The sequence below is a fragment of the Mycteria americana genome, chromosome 15 (genome assembly GCF_035582795.1).
Source record: "Mycteria americana isolate JAX WOST 10 ecotype Jacksonville Zoo and Gardens chromosome 15, USCA_MyAme_1.0, whole genome shotgun sequence".
Taxonomy (NCBI): Eukaryota; Metazoa; Chordata; class Aves; order Ciconiiformes; family Ciconiidae; genus Mycteria; species Mycteria americana.
Genome location: NC_134379.1, coordinates 1668640 through 1687742, shown reverse-complemented (window position 1 = coordinate 1687742; position 19103 = coordinate 1668640). Strand labels below are relative to the sequence as shown.

Sequence of the window (19103 nt, the reverse complement as noted above, 5' to 3'; positions counted from 1 at the left end):
CGCAGTTTATAAAGCTATTTGATTGAAGACAACTTTTCAGATTGTTAAACTGTCAGGTAACTCAGTCAATGATTAAAACTTCAGAACGTCTGCAGAGTTCAGTATCACAAAACTAGGGAAATCGTCTCCGTTCTTGTCAGACTGAAGAACGGTAGATCTGCAAGAGATCAGAGGCCATTCTGGAGCTCATTTGTATTTATAGTCTCTTTTCACCCAAGAGCCCAATTCCACAGCAGAGGGCTTGCTGGCTGTTGAAGCCACCAGCTGGGTGGGGCGACCAGATCAGAAAGCAGCATTGGACAACACCACAGCAAACCTGCACAAACGCTTCCCTCCAAACGTCTCTCAGATGGCCAGTTACGAAAGAGGATTCACTTCCACTATTGTCTGATGTTCGAGCTCTATTTTTAGTCATCCACTCCCTTCTGCTGAATGCAACAGTCCTTAAGCATCAGTTACTAAATAAAAGGTCACAGCTATCCATACTACTTTGCCAAGTAAAACAACTTAAAACGCAGAGTTACATACAGAATATGTATTTTAAAGTTTCATAGGGATGTAAATGGAATTACATACATAGTAGTGAGATACACAAAACTAAAGAGTTCCCATTCTAGGAATTTTATACTGTCTGAACAGCTACTAGTTAATACAAGAACATTCAGAAAGATGAAGATGACCTAACTTATTTTGGGCAAGTCAGAAGATGAAATATTTGTCTACAATTTTTTTCTAAAGTTGTGTTATCTCAGTGTGTGATCAGCTACTAGTAAGCGGATAATTTAAAAGTACTTTGCAGTGCTTTCTATTTAATGTTCTCCTTTTTCAATTTTTACATCTGTTGTCTCAACAGGCAAATTCTCTTGTGGACATGTTTCACAGCCAAATTTCAGTATACGTCCGTAACAGAACAACACTGTGATTACTATAGTAACACTCAGTAGCTACTGACACGATAAACAAGTGGCATCCTGCTTTATTATTTATGTACTAGCTTTATTAGGGCCCATTACTGGCTTGTCCAGGCTTGGAAAGGTTTATTCTCGAACATCTGTGTACAAACAGTCACCCACTGAGCTGGCACCTTTTTCCAAGGCGTATCGCATACCCAAATCACAATCAGTATTTGATGATGCTAATGATCGTATACTTCCTCAGATAAAGAAGCAAGCAGAAAAAGTTGAATTATTTGCAAGTAAAGGGCATGAAGATATCGGTCATAAAATCTCATAGTTCTCATCAACAGCCCTTATGCATAACTATGAAAAGCAGATTCACCTGCACTTGATTAGATATTGTGCAGAGTTCAGCCCCATAATGAACAGTTATTATCACCATTCTTTTAGCTTACAGTATGCTTCGCTCACGACGAGTGGTAAGTAGTAGCTATACTTAAAAGTGAATGATACTGTAGCCCATTTCAATGTCAGAGTAGATATTTTTGTAAACATCTCACCAGCTTCATTCTTGGTTGCGTACAATCAAGTTCGAAGGAGTGGTTAATCAGTTCCCCAGCCTCTCTGCAGATATCAGTGTTTGTGTGAGAATTATGTATTTCTCTAGCTATATGTAGTCCCAAGAAATATTTATAGGTATCTCACACAGATATTGTATGTTAACTTTACCTCATCCTCAGTAAACAAGAATTTTGAACAACTACTTAAGGCTGAAGCTCTCTGCTGCCTCCTTTTCACGTACTCTGCTGCACAGCATGAGACGCAAACCTCACAGTGCTGAAGGGACAGGATCATTATGTATTGATAATACCTCTGCAAATGCCTGTAAAAACATGCACCGATAATTACTTTCCTTCTACTCACCAACACTCTAACAGCACACTTAAAATATGTCTGCACCTTGGATCAGCTAACAGTAAAACGTCAAGGTTTCAAATACTGAAATAAGCACAAAATAACTACTAGGCCATTTTCATTTCTGACAGATTTATATAAACAGTTTGCTGGCCTCAGCTCAAAATATTGAAGTAGTCTGTAGCATTTAAACAGTAACATATTTTTGCTGAGATCACTTCCACATGAACTCATTAGTAAGTCGTAATCACTATGCCTGTTAACTTCCTTACAGATACAACACTGCTATTAGGTTAGCCAGCTGTGGATAATTTTATTTTTCGACTATTAAAGAAAAGGTAGGCGAGTGATCTATGCCTAGCAAGCATGTGTTGCACATTTTTGTATCAGTTTATTTCCAGAAATTCTTTCTTTACAGATGAAAAAAACATTTCTTGCTCTGGAAATGAAGAAAACATACTGCATGTCAAGTCTTTGCAGAATACATAAGGATGCCTTGGATCACTGCCAGACAGAGTAAACTTTTTGAAGATGGGTTATCACTATTCTTGGCATTTGTACGCCTAATTTCTTGTCTGAACAGGACAGGATAACAACGTAGGCATTTTATTTTACTTAACATGAAATAAGACAGTATCTAATGGAAAAACTGGAGGAGAAAAATGTGGCAAGCAAACACAGAGAATTATTTAAAGTGAATTCAAAAGACTCTCTTCTAACTTTGTGTACGGAAGGGGCTTAAACCTCTGAGATCTTGCTTTTTTTAAAAAAAAAAAAGCTTTCCTTGGGGATACCCCTTTCTGTCAGTTAGCCCTGCAGGTTCATGAACTGCTCATGTTGGCTCCACTCCAAGCAGGAGCACACGTGTGTGCCTCTACGATCGCACTGGGCCCTCCAGTCTTTAACTGCAACAAAATCCTCCTTACAGGAGCAGCAGGACCTTCGGTGGTGAATGCCTTTCGCCTACAGCACGAGTTCAGTTTAGCACAGATGCTCCAAATAATCCTTTCCCACAAGGCTTCCTAACGCTGTTGTGTAAGTGCCTTACAAAGAAAAACAATCCAGATCAGAGTGAAAACCACCAGTTTAGTTCTGAAGAGAACTAGTGAACATTCCTTTTCTCATTAAACTGCAATTAAGTCCTTCTGTTGAGCATGCAAAAGGTACCACTCTTACTGAAGCAGACACTGAAATACCATCCTCCTACTCCAAATTAAGCTATCAAGCATTCAGAGTTCCCTTCAAATATCTACTTGTGTCCACTACACATCTCACCTGAAGAAAGGAAGAAGAAATCTCATTTGAACAAGCTCACTCATACTAAAATTAACCATACAAAGATACAACACCACTTTTAATATTAATTTAATATATTAATATTTTGGTTGTTGTATATACAACATAACTCATGACAGATGTGGGGGGAACACCACCCCCCAGTGTTTGCCTTAGAAAAGGACAAGGTGTCTTACAAAGTTGAAGTATTCCTGAAAGTATATAGTCTACTATTTTTTTTTATCCTGAAGAGAAGGTATTTTGTCTCGTGATACATACTGGCATGAGTCTCAGAGAAAGGTTCTGAAATTACTCTGATGGAATCCAGGGGAGGAAGGGAAATGCAGGTGGGAGTGGGGAGATAAAATGACTCCAGCTGATCCTTCTAATTTGCAACAGTCTGACAACTTACCGAGCTTACTTGATTACAATAGCGAATAAACACAACAACTGGGAGAAAAATTGAGTTTCCAAACATCCATTTTTATTCCTGAATTTTCATGATCAGTCTCGTGACAGCAGTACAACTAGTTTAGAAAGGGTCTGAACATAATACATTATATATTCTTCAAAATTCTGTGGACATTCAACTCAATAGTTATGTTGTCCAAAGCAGTCTACATGCTTTTTAAAAAACATTTATTTAAGCTGACACATGCTGTCCATAAGTACATATCCTTTTTTAAGCCTATGCAAAAATCAACTTTAGCAAAACTTATAATCCAAGGATATGTAATTGTAAGTGTTCACAATGAATTCGTCCCCTACACAATGCAACATGTAAGAGTGTGTCCTTAGTTAAACTTGTGAAACTTTGTGTGCAGATTTAGTTTCAAGAATCTCTAGGAAAAACTGAACTTATGAACAAATGGAAGACAGGCAAACTAATTTCAGTTTCGGCACTGTATACACTCAACTTTACTGTCAACTCTGTATCCCCTCTGAATCTTTAAGGCATCACTAATGTTTTTTCTACTGCCTAGCATAAATACAATGCTCAAACTTAAGATTCAATAAATCTGTTCCGAGTACAGAATTACATGGAACATTCAGATATCCCAGTAAAGTCACTCTACAAGCCACGTGCTGCTCAACGTTTTCTGAAAAGTGGAAAATAGCATTAGATGCTAGATATGCAGATATGTGTTTCACTGAAAAGAAAATTATTTTGGTTTTGTTTCAACAATGATCACTAATATTCCGAAAGGAAAATTTCCAGCAGATATCCCTCTTCTCAACCCTTTTGTTGTAAAATGGGAAAGATACACACGATAACCTAATTTAATACTAGTAAATTACTGTTAGAAACTTACATGGCCATTTATACTGCAAACTGAAGTTTCATACAAGATTTTATAAAGGCCCACTTCAGCCAACACAATAGGCTCAAAGGTGACTCAAAGACCTTAAAGAGGGCAGAGGAGTGTGGTATGGCTTTTGAGGGTGGAAAATCAGGACAGAAGATAAGTGGTACTACTCATCTTGTCTTCTTCCACTCCATCCAAAGAGTCAAGGGTGTTGAAAATGCAGAAAAGGGGTCAAGTTAAAGGAAGGCAATTTCCCAAGCAAAAGGAAAGGAAAGCTAAAGGCTGACTTAGATCAATGTTCTCTCATAGATTCTATTTCAGAGCTATAAATCATTGGAAAAAAGTTCAGATAAATTTTGTTTTCTTACCTACTTCTATGGAATGAGACTTTCTTTGTGTTTTTTAGCATTCCTTTGATTAGCAGGAGCTTACAGGTTCATTAAGTGTAGAACGGACAAAAAGCATGGGCACTTCCCTCTCATTCACACCACAGTTATTTCCAAATGGTATCAGCCATATTACACTTTCTTTTTTCTTCCACCTTTGGACTGCCTTACACAGAAAGTCTTCCTAAGAGCTAGCAGCGAAGCAAGTGTTTGAGAACTTTCACAGCAACAAATTCAAGAGAATGTAAGCATTTCTTCCCTGCATTACCAGCTTGAAAGCAAGTGTTTTGTGTTGTTTTTTTTAAAGTATGAAAAACCCTTTGGCATGCCTGTACAAAATTCCAGAAGAAGGAAACAGTTTTGAAATTTATTTTACCTTCCACATTGATATTGAACAGAAGTTTTGTTTGTTTGTTGCTCTGAAAATCAAAAACATAATAAAAGAAATGTGAACAGATATATTCATTTGTTGGATCTCTAATTGCATTCTGGCTAGGAAACCATATTTAAGTAGCAGAATTCAACTACCAACTGAGAGGTTATATTTGGAAAGGTTCTTCAAAGTTTGCTCATTATTTTAGCCTCCAACCTGAATTTGGAATAAGGTATGTTTATTATCCAGTGGTAAAACAATAAAATCTTCCAATCATTAAACTGTCCCCTATTTGAAAATTCAGAAATTTTGAAAATTTCTGAGGGGAAATGAGAAAAGTCACACAGTATAACAGAGCACAGATTTTCTAGGAAAGTAAATTTGTAACGCAATCTACAGAGCAAAAAGCAGTACTGAAAACAATGAAAAACGATGAAAATTAATAAAATTAACTGAAAAAAAAAATCTTACATGCCAGTTGGGTATGATTTTCATTAGGAATATGTAAATTCGAAGAATGCCTTGTTTGCAAACGTGTATTGACTATTTATTTAGATTGTTGAATACAAACAGAAGATACTGCTAAAGAAGTGGCTTCCGCTGCTTGTTTGTATGTCCTTACATGAACTGAAAGGGTCTGCAGAAGGTTCACCACTGATGACACCTCCTCAGATCATGACAATACTTTTTGCCGGAAGCGGCACCATCAGTGAAACTGCCACCATTGGCACCATGAGCAGCAGTGCCACTTCCAGCAAGGAGCACACCATGGACAGCAGCATTGGCACCACCATCAAAAGTTCTCTTTCCCAGTCTGACCCCAACAAGCAGCTCAAGCAAGAGCTCCCCAGGGACCACAACCATTCCTAACCATGCCACAGAAAAGCACAACGGCAGCAAGGGTACCACAAGCAAGCACCCCAGTGGTGCAGCAGCCACCCCACTGGCATCACAAACAAGCACCCCACCAGCAACAGAAGCACCAGAAAGAGCCAAAGCAACCACATGAACTCTACCAGCACCGGTGCCACAGGCAGCTCCACCAGCATGAACTCAGCTACCACCTGCAGCACCAGCAAAAACCATATTGGCAACAGCAGCAGAAGCAAAACCAAGAGCCCCCCCTGCCACAAAACGCATCGGCAATAATCCGACCATGAATACCCATACAGGATCTGCCAGCATCCAAAGTGCCACACTGACATCAGGACTCTCACTACCACGACGAGTGCGAGTGAGAACTTCACAGACCTCGGCAGCACCACCACGCACCCCGCCAGTGCCAAAACCAGCAGTCCCACTGCTGTCAGCCCACACCTCACCAGCAACACCATTACCAAAAGCAAAGGCACCAACAATACAGCACAGAGAAAAGGTACAACAGTTCTAATCTTCTCTTTACAGTTCCGTCTTTGATTGCACTTGGTTGTGAGCATAATGACTTTCCTTTTCTTAAAAAGACTAAGAATGACTTTTAGTAATGAGCGTAATTACTACAGAACTGTTTTGAACATGCTGTCCTCCATGGATTTTATAGTGCAGTTACTTAATAACTAGATAGAAATATCATTTTGGTTATAGTCTTACTTTAGCTGCAGCTTTATGACTGCAAACATTAATTTAAATAAAACTACTAGGGTTTGTTTGTTGTTTTTTTTTTTAAAGAAAGAGAATTGTGACTTATTTGACCATAAACTGACTAATATTGATCTTGGGATATTCTTCCCAAATTTTCAATACTGCAGGATATGTTACTCGTCGTTATGCATCACTATCTTCAAGTAGGGAAGACTTAAAAGTTTCAAAAGTTTGCCTTACTGGAAAAACACAGTCTTTTGCAAAGTTCACACGTCAATATCTGCTTTTGTTATTACTTTAGTGACGTTTCCATAGATCTCAGCCATTTCCAAAAACATAGTATTATTGTCACTTAGAACCTAATGGTGAAACTGAAGCAACATCATGGTCTTGACTATGTGTGAAACTTCTAAATACTTGTATTACTCTTTTAAAATGGGATACAGGGACCGTTTTGAGAAATTTTATCCCATGTTTTAGCTTGTTACTCATTTTATACTTCAGAAAACGAAGATGCTAAAATCACTGATAAAGGGTTAACAGTAATGTGGTGTAGATGTAGTTTACTTGAGACAGTGAAAAATTAATAAAATGTATTTAAAATTGTAGGTATTTTTCCACAGATATTCACATACTCCTGGGTGGAAAAACTATGAAAATTCTGATTTAGGAAACAATTAAATTAAAAAGTACTGTCACCAAAATTTGACAAATAAGCTATTTTCAGATTCTTGTTTGTTACGAAGTTGGTGTGCCTTTCTTATATACACTTGATACTTTTGATTTTACATGTTTATTTCAGACAGGGAAGGTGAAAGATTCCTTACCGCCGAGCGATGTAGTAGAAAACAGGATTGCCAGCTTTTGATGTCCCAGCTTGGTAGAAAATATTTAATGTTTTCAGTGCTTTGAATTCCTCTTTTTCATGTACCTGATGCCTAAAAACCAGTACATTGACATCAACTTTTCACAACTGCCTTACAAAAAAAAAGAAAAAAAAAATCCCAAACCCTCTTTATTTGCATCTTGAAACAAAAGTATTGAGTTCACACAATCCTGAACCTTTGTTAAATCACAAACATTACTGTCGTCTCCGGTTCTCAGTTTAAGTTTTGAAATTAAAATCTACTCAGAAACCTAAAAGGTATATGTAGACCCAGCTTTTCAAACTCCCCTTCAAAACAAAAGCTGGAGTCTTAGTAACTACTTGTATCGCCTGACATGCTAAAAGTCTAGAAACCCACACTGTGTGTCCCCCCACAATAATCGCATTACCTTGTCATAAATTCTTCAAATTTGGAACTAGTGAGATTTAAACTGGACCAGTGGGTATCTGCCACGGGTTTGTGCTCCGGAGGACCGAGATAGGCAAGAAGAGTAGCCATCTTGTCAAAAGGTCGTCTGCCAACAGCCTTGTGGTCCCTAGAAACAACATATTACTTGAAAGCAAAGTCCTTCTTTACTCAGCATTTCCTATTTTTTTGCCCACTACCCTTCCTTACCTTGAACAGGCTGGATTTTCTTTTTTAAAATTTAAAAAAAAAAAGTGTTCAATGAAGAAATAAGAAAAATGTTTGTTACACATAGAACAATTTTTACAAAAGATAAGACAACTATACATTTGCACAAAGGCTGGCAGTAAAGTGGGCAGCAAAGATGTTAGGCACGTTCCCAATAATGGCTCGTCAATAAGACAGTAAGACAAAAGTTTCCAAACGTAAGATTTTTCAGCCATTATATTCTTCTCTGTAATAATAGCAAAAATATCTGAAAGTATTTTCAAATATTCATTTTCCATCAGCAACTCCCTTCTTCATAATATTCTTGCGGTCTTACCTGTTGCTGGAAAGGTACTGGCCAATTTTCTCCTGATTGTTCCACAGCAACCGGTGCAAAGCAAGAACGTTGCCGTCACTGATGAAAGACAGGCTGTGATTGACAGTGTCGCTAGCTGGGCAATCAGACGCAATATCAAGGAAAAACCTAGAGTTCAAAACAAGTAATAACCATAAGCGTGTGAGGGAAATCTGCCAAGTAGACTCAATGTACATTAAAAGGCTATAAGAACATTCTCCGCTTACTCTTTACACGACACAGACTTTGTGCAAGTTTCCAAAGGGCCTACCTTCGTGCTGCATCAAAATTGCTTTTTACAAAATCATTAAAAGGCCGCATGTGTTCTTCTTTTGTAAACAGGACATGGTTGGCAATACTCTGAAGTATCTAAATAATAAAAAGATGGTAAAGACACATAAAGGTTTAATGTATTAGCTGTTACAGTAGTCAGCGTAACTTCACTGTCAGAAATATTCATTTTCACTTGTTGTGAAGCCTCAAGACAATAAAAGGCCAACAAGCCAACTAATTCAAAATATGTTCACTTTCAAAATATTTTCTTTCACACACTTTTAAATACTAGAAAACAAGTTCCCTTATTTATGAACTTTATTTGGGTTTAGACCAGGAAAATAAATCATCTTTCAAAACCACCATTTATTAAATGTTAACTATTTCTTCTGGAAATTATACAGACATGTAAAAGCAATAGCATGTGCCTATTTAAAGAAAACCGTAATTTCTCAACATTTAAAATAATACGCACAGACCACAGAATTTGTATGCCGTTATCAAACCTTTTTAAATTTTTGCAGGAAATAATACCAAATGCGATTAAAGATAGGAAAAATCACTTCTTTAGTGCTAGTATGAACTTAATCAATATCTGGCTGCCATTATTCTCACTGTGCTGAAAGTAACATTGGTTTCTTTGTTTTCAAATAAGGTTAGAAGTCCAAGTGAAGAGCCAGAAGGCATTCTGTTATCTTATACATCATTTTGGCAAAGTGTTTTTTTCCATATGGACTGTTCCCCACACTTACATTGCTGTGAGATAGAACATTAACGTCATGATGTATAAACATAGTAAGGAAACTGCACTTTAAATAAAACATGATGGTTGCTACAAAAAACTACAAGTTTACCTAAGTTTTCTCATCTAGTCAAAGAACAGAACTAAATAAGGTAGAACATACAATATGGCCAAATAAAAATATTTATTGATTCACCTTTGACATCAGTTTCAATCCCCTTTCAATTCTTGGTGGAGGCTTTTTATCTAAAATCCCTGCCTCGTAAGGGGAGACGATCGCAGGATTGATGAACCGAAGGAACATCGCGCTTCCAACCGCTCCAATGCTGTTCTGAGGAAATCGCTGACTAACAACCTACAAAGTTAAGAATTATAAAGAATATTTTTGCATTAAAGAAAAGGGAAAGCAAGCCAAGAAAAGCCTTGTGTGGTAATCCAACTTTAAGCATTCTTTCCATACCGATCAAGCTCAGTACATTTGCGTAGGACTCTCTTGCCTTGACAGGTCTTGCATCGCAGGACAATCAGGAACTCGAGGGAAGCGAGTAAGGGGCGCAGGGCTATCAGACACTAGCTAGCTTTCCTTCAGCTTTCGTAAAACTTTCTCGCTAGGGTGAAATTGCTACAAGAGCTATTGGACAAAGATAAGAAGGTGTATTTCAGAGTTACTGACCACTTCATTCCAGGACCCTGCCACTGACAGTGAAGCAGACAAATGCCGTATGTTCGTACTCAGGTGTGCACAGTCTTCCCATCGAATACAGGTAATTCTTTTTCAATGAGTGGGTCTTTTACTTGTGTATTTATAATTTCACTATTGATCACGAGAGCCTCTCCGGCAATAAGATTTATGCTGTAAAGTTTCAGGAGTAATTTTAAATTTGTGGGAAGGAGATATTTGTAGAAATACTCTTCAGAACCATCACATCTCAAGAGATGTGCCAAAGGAGGAAAGACAGAATGAGCCAGAGCTGAGTGGCCAGTGTACTTCCCTGCCTATACATACGCTGTCCAAAATCACTTTGCAGGAATTTGCTAGAAGAACTACAGATTTAAAATATCATTCTTGCCTATCTAGAAAAAAAAAAAAATTCTGAAAACATTCTAAGAAAAAAGAAATCTCCTTTCTTTTTAGGAAATCAACTACGTATTACTAAGAGGATAGTCTGTTCTCTAGGTATCTTTCATTTAACTTGGAAAAGTTACAGATAAAGCTCTCTGACAAAAACAAAGTTCTTAAATATGCTACATGTGGTTCTATAAAGATTCAGTATCTGTATGTATATTTTCGTATGAGTAACAACAGTTAATCAAAACAAGTCAGATTCTACCTTTTCACAGAATAAAATTAGCAAGCTTCGTATTTTAAGTTATATTGTTTAAAATAAATAAAAACCAAACAAACCCCATTTTACTAAAATACTTCAAAACATAACTAGTGCAATCTCAAATCATGCTTCTTAAAACAGATAAAGCCATTAGTACATACATAATGTATCAAGAATCGCTTTGCTTCAGTACCAACTTCATTCAGCTACCTTGTGATGGAATTACTGATAGCATTTTCTTGTAAAATACTAGTTTGCACACAGATTTGCATTTAAACATGATTTCTATTCTGCTCAGTTACAGCAAAAAATAAGGGAATATTTAATAAAAGTCTCAATTTCCATTCTGCCTCTGTTTTATTCATACTTTATATTTTGAGGTCGCTGTCAAAGAAAAGGGTAAATCTTAACTTTTAATGACACCACTCTATCACAATATACATATCTAAACTCTTTAACACAGCAAGTTACTTAAAATGGGAAATCTGCTTTTCTCAGTAAATCAATACAAGTGCTAAAATTTATTGCTTAGTCACAAGGCAAACAAAAGAAAATACATCAGAAACAAGTCATATAAGCCTCTTTTCTTTTCAGTAACTCATATATATTAATTGTTCTTCCCCCAGGATGCAAGCTGAAGTCAAGTTATCAACCAGAGTGTTAAAACAACTAAACAGACTCAGATTTTCCCCAAAACCAAAGAAAACATTTTTCTTCCGCATTTTTTTTAATTTGAAGATGGTGGCAAGGGTAGAAGAATCAGAGTATTAAATACTAAGCAGTAATGTTAAAATGTCTTTTGTTTACTCAAATAGGCACACAGAGAATATTTTAAATATAACTTAATTCCAGTGTTAATTGAAATGAAAGCTATTTTGTGCCAGAATTAGTAGAATGATTTTACAGTGAGGTCAAATAGACTGAAGTGAAGATGTTTTGAACAAACAGCAAAAGATTTCTGTTGTGCTTTGAAAGAAATGGCTAATAAAAAGGTCTCCAAACTTACTGATTTTTTGTTTTCCTTTTTTTCTTTTACGGTAGCTTTATTCAGTAGAGAGTGGCAAGTTGCCTACAGAACAGAGATGAGCACAAACAAGTCACAGCACCAACTACATACAGCAACAAAAAACCAATGTTGACTTGTACATAAATTACACAGTAAAATGTAACAAACATAACCAACAGAAAATGAAATATATAAACTAAAGACTGATGATGGAGTTTTTATTCCACAATTTTATTACATCTTATTTACAAAGCACTAAATACAAAACAAGCAAATGTTGCGTTTCAATCATTTCTACTATTTCTGGCTAGATTAAAAGTCAAACCACATTAATGTGCTCATGATATACATTATTGGGCATTAAATGGTATATTCAGCTTTCAAATGTATTTCACCATCCCCAAATAATTTTAATAGTAAAGTGGTATACCTTTGAAATACATATTACTTTTAAAATAAATTTAGAGTTTTAAATCTTCCCAATGTTTCTCTGTGTGTCCTTCAATTTAGTTAGATCTGCGAATCATCACGGTTATTACTACTTTAATAGCTAAACGCTGCCATAAAACACTCTGTGGAAAGAGGAAGAAAAAAGCCAGCGGGTCTACATTAATTTGTTATAGATTTCCAAATCAAGGGATCGGACTTGATTGTGCTTATTTCTGCATTGCATTTAAATGCAAAGGGCCCCACCAAGAGCCATCCCATTCGCTCATACTGCCCATCAGGATTAGAGCAAAGCTACAGAACATCGGCCTTGTGCACTGCTCCCCTGCAGAGAGGGAAATTTTGGTCTTGGAGCTCAATCCTACATCCTTCACATTAGCTGTGACAGTAAATTAGCATCACTGAGAAGCCCCACAGCAAGCAACACCTGGAGCTGTATCCATAGAAAGCTAGCAATATTTAGCAGTTTGAGAGCAAGCATGCACCAACTGTTCAATCTTTAGAGTATCACACAAACTGGAACTGGAAGAGAATTTCTACAACTTAAGAATATGACAGTGTAAAAAGCCAAAAAGAATGTGAAAGTCAGTAAAAGCTATTCTGCTAACCAAGCTAAATTTAAATAGTTCAAATTTGTGCAAGACCTATTAATATTTAACCAACGGTGCCTCTGCCAAATTTCTGGCTTTGTGTAATTTCTACAGAGTTAGCTTCTGAAGCAGTCATATTCATACTCTGTGCATCAGGCTACTGCATTTAAAGAAAGTAAAATTTCCATCTCTCTCTATTAAGAAAAATCACAGATGTTTGTGTGGTTTTTATGAAATAGCCAGCACAAATTCTTTGTATGAGTTACTTTGATCAGGCTTGTTCGTGACCACATAACACTCCTGAACATACATTACCTGAAAAGGAGCAAGGGTGAACCTGTCACGATAACTCGTTATAGGATGTTTCCAGATGAAAACACTTATCGGGGCTCTGTTCTGGTAACAGAAACGCCAGCCAGCGTAGACCCCAATATCCAACTAAATACACCGTTTCCATAATGTTGCTACATTGATTAAAAGTGTCTACAAATCATCTACAGAACACACCTGATGAGTATTTTTTGCACACAGATTTACTTTAAAACTCTAAGCATAAAAAGACACTGCAAAATTCAGTCTCATTTACTATTACACTATTGCTTGGGATGAAACACATTCGCCTTATAAAAAATGAAGTTACCTTATAAAAATCACCTACTTGGTTCTTATGATAAAAACAGATTAATACCCCAAAAAATTCAGATTTTAATTGTTTTTCTTTCAGATAAAGGCCAGACTCTTCAAAACTCTTTGGAATTTGGAAGTACAGAATTAATTATTACACTATTTGTGATGAGCACACATTTGTACACAAATATATGTGTGACTAGAAACAGTGAAAATAGTAAACGTTGAAGCTGAGTATCAGTTAATACCACTTGTGTATTTGCCAGTAAATCATCTCCTTCAGGAACAAATTACCCTTGTTACCAAAAAAAAAAAAAAAAGTAAAGGCGAGAATAAAGGCAATAGATTTGATATGCTTCCATAGAAGAATCTCTGGCACTGCCCACTGAACATGTTTTAGTGAATATGTTTTAGTAATTCTATTTCATGTAGGAATTAAAAATGGTTTGCATAGAAATAATTTCTAGCAACACATCACTGAAATGGAAATAAATCTGATCCATCCTAGTAACAGCATACAAAAGCAATTCTAGGAAAAGATGTGGGACAATGTAACATCAAATACCAGAAGCAACAACCAAGGCTGCGTGTGACACTTTCAGTAACACCCAAGTGTACTCCCAGCCAGCGCCTGCGAGGCTGGCCATTTGAACTTGACGGAAACCAACTTGCCGCCCTCATTTCCCAATTCAAAACAAACATAAAACCAAACCCCAAACCACCCCCCGCCAACCTCAATACAACCACTGTCGGAAAGAGAAACCGATGACTTCAGAAGCCATTTATACAGGTTGTTATAGCAGAAGCAAAGGCACATCATTTGCACACCTAATTCATTCCAACAGCTCACAATAACAACCCAAGATCCACAACAGCCACGCCGTACAATTCACTGTTTCTCACTTCCAAGTTCTGTTTTTTTGTAGTTGCATTTATTAATACAGCATTCACTGTAAAAATATGGCTAGACTACTCTGCGTAGAATTTTTTATTACTCATAATTAGTTCGCACAGCTCAGAAAATCTATTTTCCTTGCTTTACTTTAGACCTGAGATACAGACTCTGTGGTTGAAAGGCCAAAAATAGCTTGTCCAGACCACTTAACTGAGACCACAGCTCAAATATTCTGCCATGCACAGCTCTTCTGTGACAGTCCTCCAACAGGACTGGAATTTGTATTTCCTATGAGCCCTGAGGGCAGCAGGAGTATCCCCCACTGGCATTTTTAGCAGTAGCTAAATCCATCAAAAACACACAAAGAGCAAGAGAGAGACCTACAAGCACACTGGGCTCAGCAGCCTGCTGCTGAGCTGCTACAGAGAGCAGCAGGAACGGGACAGCACAGAGGAGTCGGGCGGAGGCTGGGGAATGCAGGTACGGGAGGCGGCCGGGAGGGTACCGCTACAGAAGACCTTACTCTACAGAGGACAGTGCACCACTCAGGAAGGTGTCTTCTCTTTAGGCATCATTTATAAACGATACCAGAAACAAGCAAGAAGAGGCTGGTCCTAGCTTGATAACTTTCCAAGGTTTGTGTGACAGCACTAAAGTTTTAGCCACAAATAGAAGTCAGTCTCTGTAATTTGCCTCATTAAAAGAACTCTATAAATACATTTATCTGTCTCTTCCAGGTTCTCTTCCTCCTATTTACCTGCTGAATTTCTCAATACTCTGTTTGCAAAATGTTTGGTCAGCCGCTTAATCAAAGTACAGCAGCCCTTTGCATACAATAACATCCTCCACGCCTCTGACAGGGAACAGTACCTCCATCAGAATGTGTTGCCCATGGCAGATGGAAGATATTTTACTTCGTAGACCAAAATGTATTCCTGTTGTCATTCTACCTCTCAAATACAAGAACCTATCATCCTCAAAAGTACAGAGCATCTGCAGCATCCCAGTTACAAGGCTAAAGTTATTTACCAAATCATATGCCAGTGGACCTCTTCCCCAGTACAAGTTAATGCCTTTCCTTACAGCTGTCCACAGCACCCTAGAGACCCCTGCTTTCAGGACGTGATTACGAGACGTGACACCGAGTGTGATCAGAATAAAGCCTGAATGATGCAGTGTCTTGACCTCACCTGCAAATTATCTTCTTTAGGGAAGCACCTATAACCACAAACAATTCTCTACCAAATACAGCCTACAGCATTTGATACGTCTATTTCCTTCCATTATACTCAGCTTCAATCCACAGTTTCTAAAATTTAGGATTTGCAGCTACTGTGGTCCCACTGAAGACCATGCAGGTTTTTTCTTATGAGCATCTTACACCCTTTTTAACCTGCTTTTCTGTCAAAGGCAAAATGTGTAAGATTGTAATGGACGACTAAATAATATTCCTGGAGCAATGACCTGAATAATACATTTCATAGACAATTTTTGGAAAAATTTACTTCAGAGAAAAATGCCCTTGAAGAAATTGCCTCTATTTTTATGCAGAGAACTATCTAGAGTCAGTAACTGCACAAGTAGCTATTTTATTCCCTAAGTTAAGGTTTATCAAAGGCGTGATCCATAAGACTTTTAGATAATTAATTAACTTTATACAGGATCAATTAGAAATAAAAAGTACACTGTTTCTATATTCAAAACACAGTTTTGCATTCTCTCAACCCAGCAGTGATTTTTTTTTTATTTTTCCCTTTTGCTGCCTTCCCTATAGACGGCCCATACGATAAACTGATACAAGCAAGTATAACCATTGCCTCCCTAGTTAATCTTTAGTCTCCCATAGAGATGCTAAAGCAGAGATTATTGCTGCCTTATTAGGTCTGAGTTCTTAGCTGTGATTCAACTCCTTAAAAAAAATAATGTTTAGTCACCTCTTGATTGCCAACCCAAGTCTTAAAACACCATTCAGTCCTTACATTTAGATTCCTGTTATTTAACAAATGCCTGCAAACAGTCTTTACGACATGCCCACTGCGCACCCACTACTGGACCAAGCTCCAAACTGCTAGAATTATAAAAACAAAGCCCAAGGCTGAGGGGCAGGCAACCATTGCAGGCATACCTGGTATAAACAATGGCACACACTGCGAAGTTGTGGTGGGAACTCCGAAGAAGAGTTAATGATTGCATGAAAAAATTTTTCTGTCATTTGCAAGAGACTCCGCTGGTTCTCTTCAAGGCTTTCTGTAGGCTCCAGCCTGAAACAGACCCATAAATGTATGACCGGCAATCAAATAAATGATACTAGCTGTACTTGTATGTTTCGTAGTAACCTTATTTGCCAGGGTAAATCGAAATCTTACAGAAATATTTATGACCTTTTACACAAAAGTTTCCATCAAGATTTTAAACCATGTAAGTTACAAATATACGGTCATTTAAAAGTCAGTAATAAACAGACAGCTATAAGTGGGATTCTCTCACACCATTCCATACAAAGACATGCACACATAATTCCAACTGATAATTGCATTATCAGTTTGACTGTTTCTCTGAAAGGAATTTTTGAGGTAGACACAGATATTTGAGAGTTAAACTGTTAAAAAGAAGGCCTATCTTGTGGTAAGCTACTTAAAAGATGAATACTTAAAGTTTTTCTGAGAGTTAGAGGTAATTCAAAGGACTGAACAACAGTTACTAAATCCAAGTCTTGAAGTGATATAAGAGAAATTAAAGCAAAAAAATTACACACAACATGCACACATTCCATCTTGCTTCTGTAATTAACTCAATGACCTAAAGCAGATGCTTTCTGGTACTACTGGAAATACCCACGTTAGTGGCCTACATAAAAGTATGAAGTAGCAAGTAGAAGAGGTCCTGCAAGAGCTCTCTATCTTCCTTACTCTCTCAGGGCTTAGAGGACATGCAGCAAAACTCATCTCGCTGTGCTGGACAGCTCTGTACAATTCTCCCTGGGTATAAGGATTGCAGATGTAAGTAATGTGTCTGGTAAAGTGAGGAGTGGAAAAGTATGAAAGTATGAGAAAAACATTTGCAACAAGGAAAAAGGAATTCTGTTATATTTACAATGACTGGGAATCATGTTTACAAATAAATACATTTGCTCCCCCCCTTGAATCTCAAACCTTGTTGGATCCACCTCAAAGCTAACATGCTGCCATTCAGAGGATGTGATCACAGTCCTTAATAAAGGTTCCAAAAGCTTCTGCAAATACGTAGCACCATATACCTGTGTAGAAAGAAAATCAGAATAGGTGGCCAGATTAACATGGCACTTCACAGGAACACTCCAAAATTCTCCAAGTGTTAAAAGAGCCTGAAAACATTTGATTTGTTTTGGCATAAGCCAGATTTCTGTAAAATTGGTGCTTCTATATTACAGTCTCACTTCTGAACCATATCTGTGATCAATTTCTGCAAGTATTTTAATTAATTTCCAATTTAGAGAAAACTACAGGCCACTTCAATAACCGCAATAATCAGATGGGATTCTTTCTTAGAGCACAGTGACTCAAACACCCCATCTCTGTTTGTACAGTATTACACAACTTTTTAAACTGAAATGGAAACATAAACAAGACCTCCAAGTTTGTCTCTCCATCTTTAAATTGCCCGTTACAAAATGACCATCAGCAACAGTCTTCAAGCTGGTACTAGCCCCAGAATCACTCATATAACTAAGCTAGTCAGAAGTTTAAGGAGCCCTACTACAACTGAGGATTACTTAGGAAAGGACTTCAAGATAACTAAATTTTTACAAATATTTATCTCTTTGTATCAAGTAAGTTATGTTTTCTAAATAACTAGTAATCTCTGTTGAAATCTACAAATCTTGCAAACGTTTTTGTTACTGCAACCAGTATTCTTCTTTACAATGCAGAATATACAGACTAGGCAAAATGAAACATTTATTGCCATGGAAACTTTCAAGAGGAGTAACTGTAAGCTTAAGCCTAACTGGTTGAGTCATGAAGTCTGGGCAAAAAGTTAGTTCCAGCAGGATTTGTATTTTTTAGTTGGGCCTGAGCATAAGAGACCTACAACAATTTGTTCATCAAATGTTAAAACATTAAAAGCGAAATTCCCTAAACTTAACAGATGTGAGAGCTGAGACTAACTTAAGCTGAGACCCAAAGGCAACTCTGTACTATTTTCATCTAATCCAGTTACTCAAGTGCCTAACACCACAGACTGGTAGTTTTGTATTTTTATATTACTAAATTTTTCCTGTTATTGAAGTGATCTGTAGCAGAGAGAAAGATTAGGTAATATACCTTAAAACAGAAAGTCATTATTTTACTGGCTAAGCTGTTTCCTCGGAAGAGTGTCTGCATGGAATCTGCTAGTTCAACTTCCTTTGAAAACATATTCCAGAGTAGCTGGTAGAGCAAGTGCCGGGAATCAAAGAGCGTGACCAGGACACGAGCTAGCTCATCCTTAAAAGAAGCAACGAAATGTTAATCTGACTAGCAGTGAGTCAAAGCAAGTACGATAAAAAGAATTACGAAAAAACCACCAACCAGTTTGTAGTAATGCTTTAAATTTGCTACGGAGTCTTGCATGTAAATATCAAATTAAGCATAC

General features: G+C 37.3%; 1 protein-coding gene across 9 annotated transcripts in view; it reads right to left on the bottom strand.

Annotated features, from left to right (window-relative positions):
• Positions 1-19103, bottom strand: part of NF1 (neurofibromin 1) — a 106302-nt gene that overhangs the window by 47833 nt on the left and 39366 nt on the right. For 8 of the 9 annotated variants that reach the window (XR_012777955.1, XR_012777954.1, XR_012777956.1 and 5 more), the window contains exons 28-36: positions 18794-18955; positions 17645-17748; positions 16618-16753; positions 11934-11996; positions 9796-9954; positions 8856-8953; positions 8567-8713; positions 8006-8152; positions 7558-7668 (exon numbers count right to left, since the gene is read on the bottom strand). Coding sequence is in view for 5 of the 9 variants with exons in the window: in XM_075517929.1 (XP_075374044.1) it covers positions 7558-7668; positions 8006-8152; positions 8567-8713; positions 8856-8953; positions 9796-9954; positions 11934-11996; positions 16618-16753; positions 17645-17748; positions 18794-18955 (1127 nt within the window). In the remaining 4 variants the exon portion in view is untranslated. The remainder of the gene's footprint in view (positions 1-7557; positions 7669-8005; positions 8153-8566; positions 8714-8855; positions 8954-9795; positions 9955-11933; positions 11997-16617; positions 16754-17644; positions 17749-18793; positions 18956-19103) is intronic. The other variant, XM_075517931.1, reaches the window with a different exon arrangement.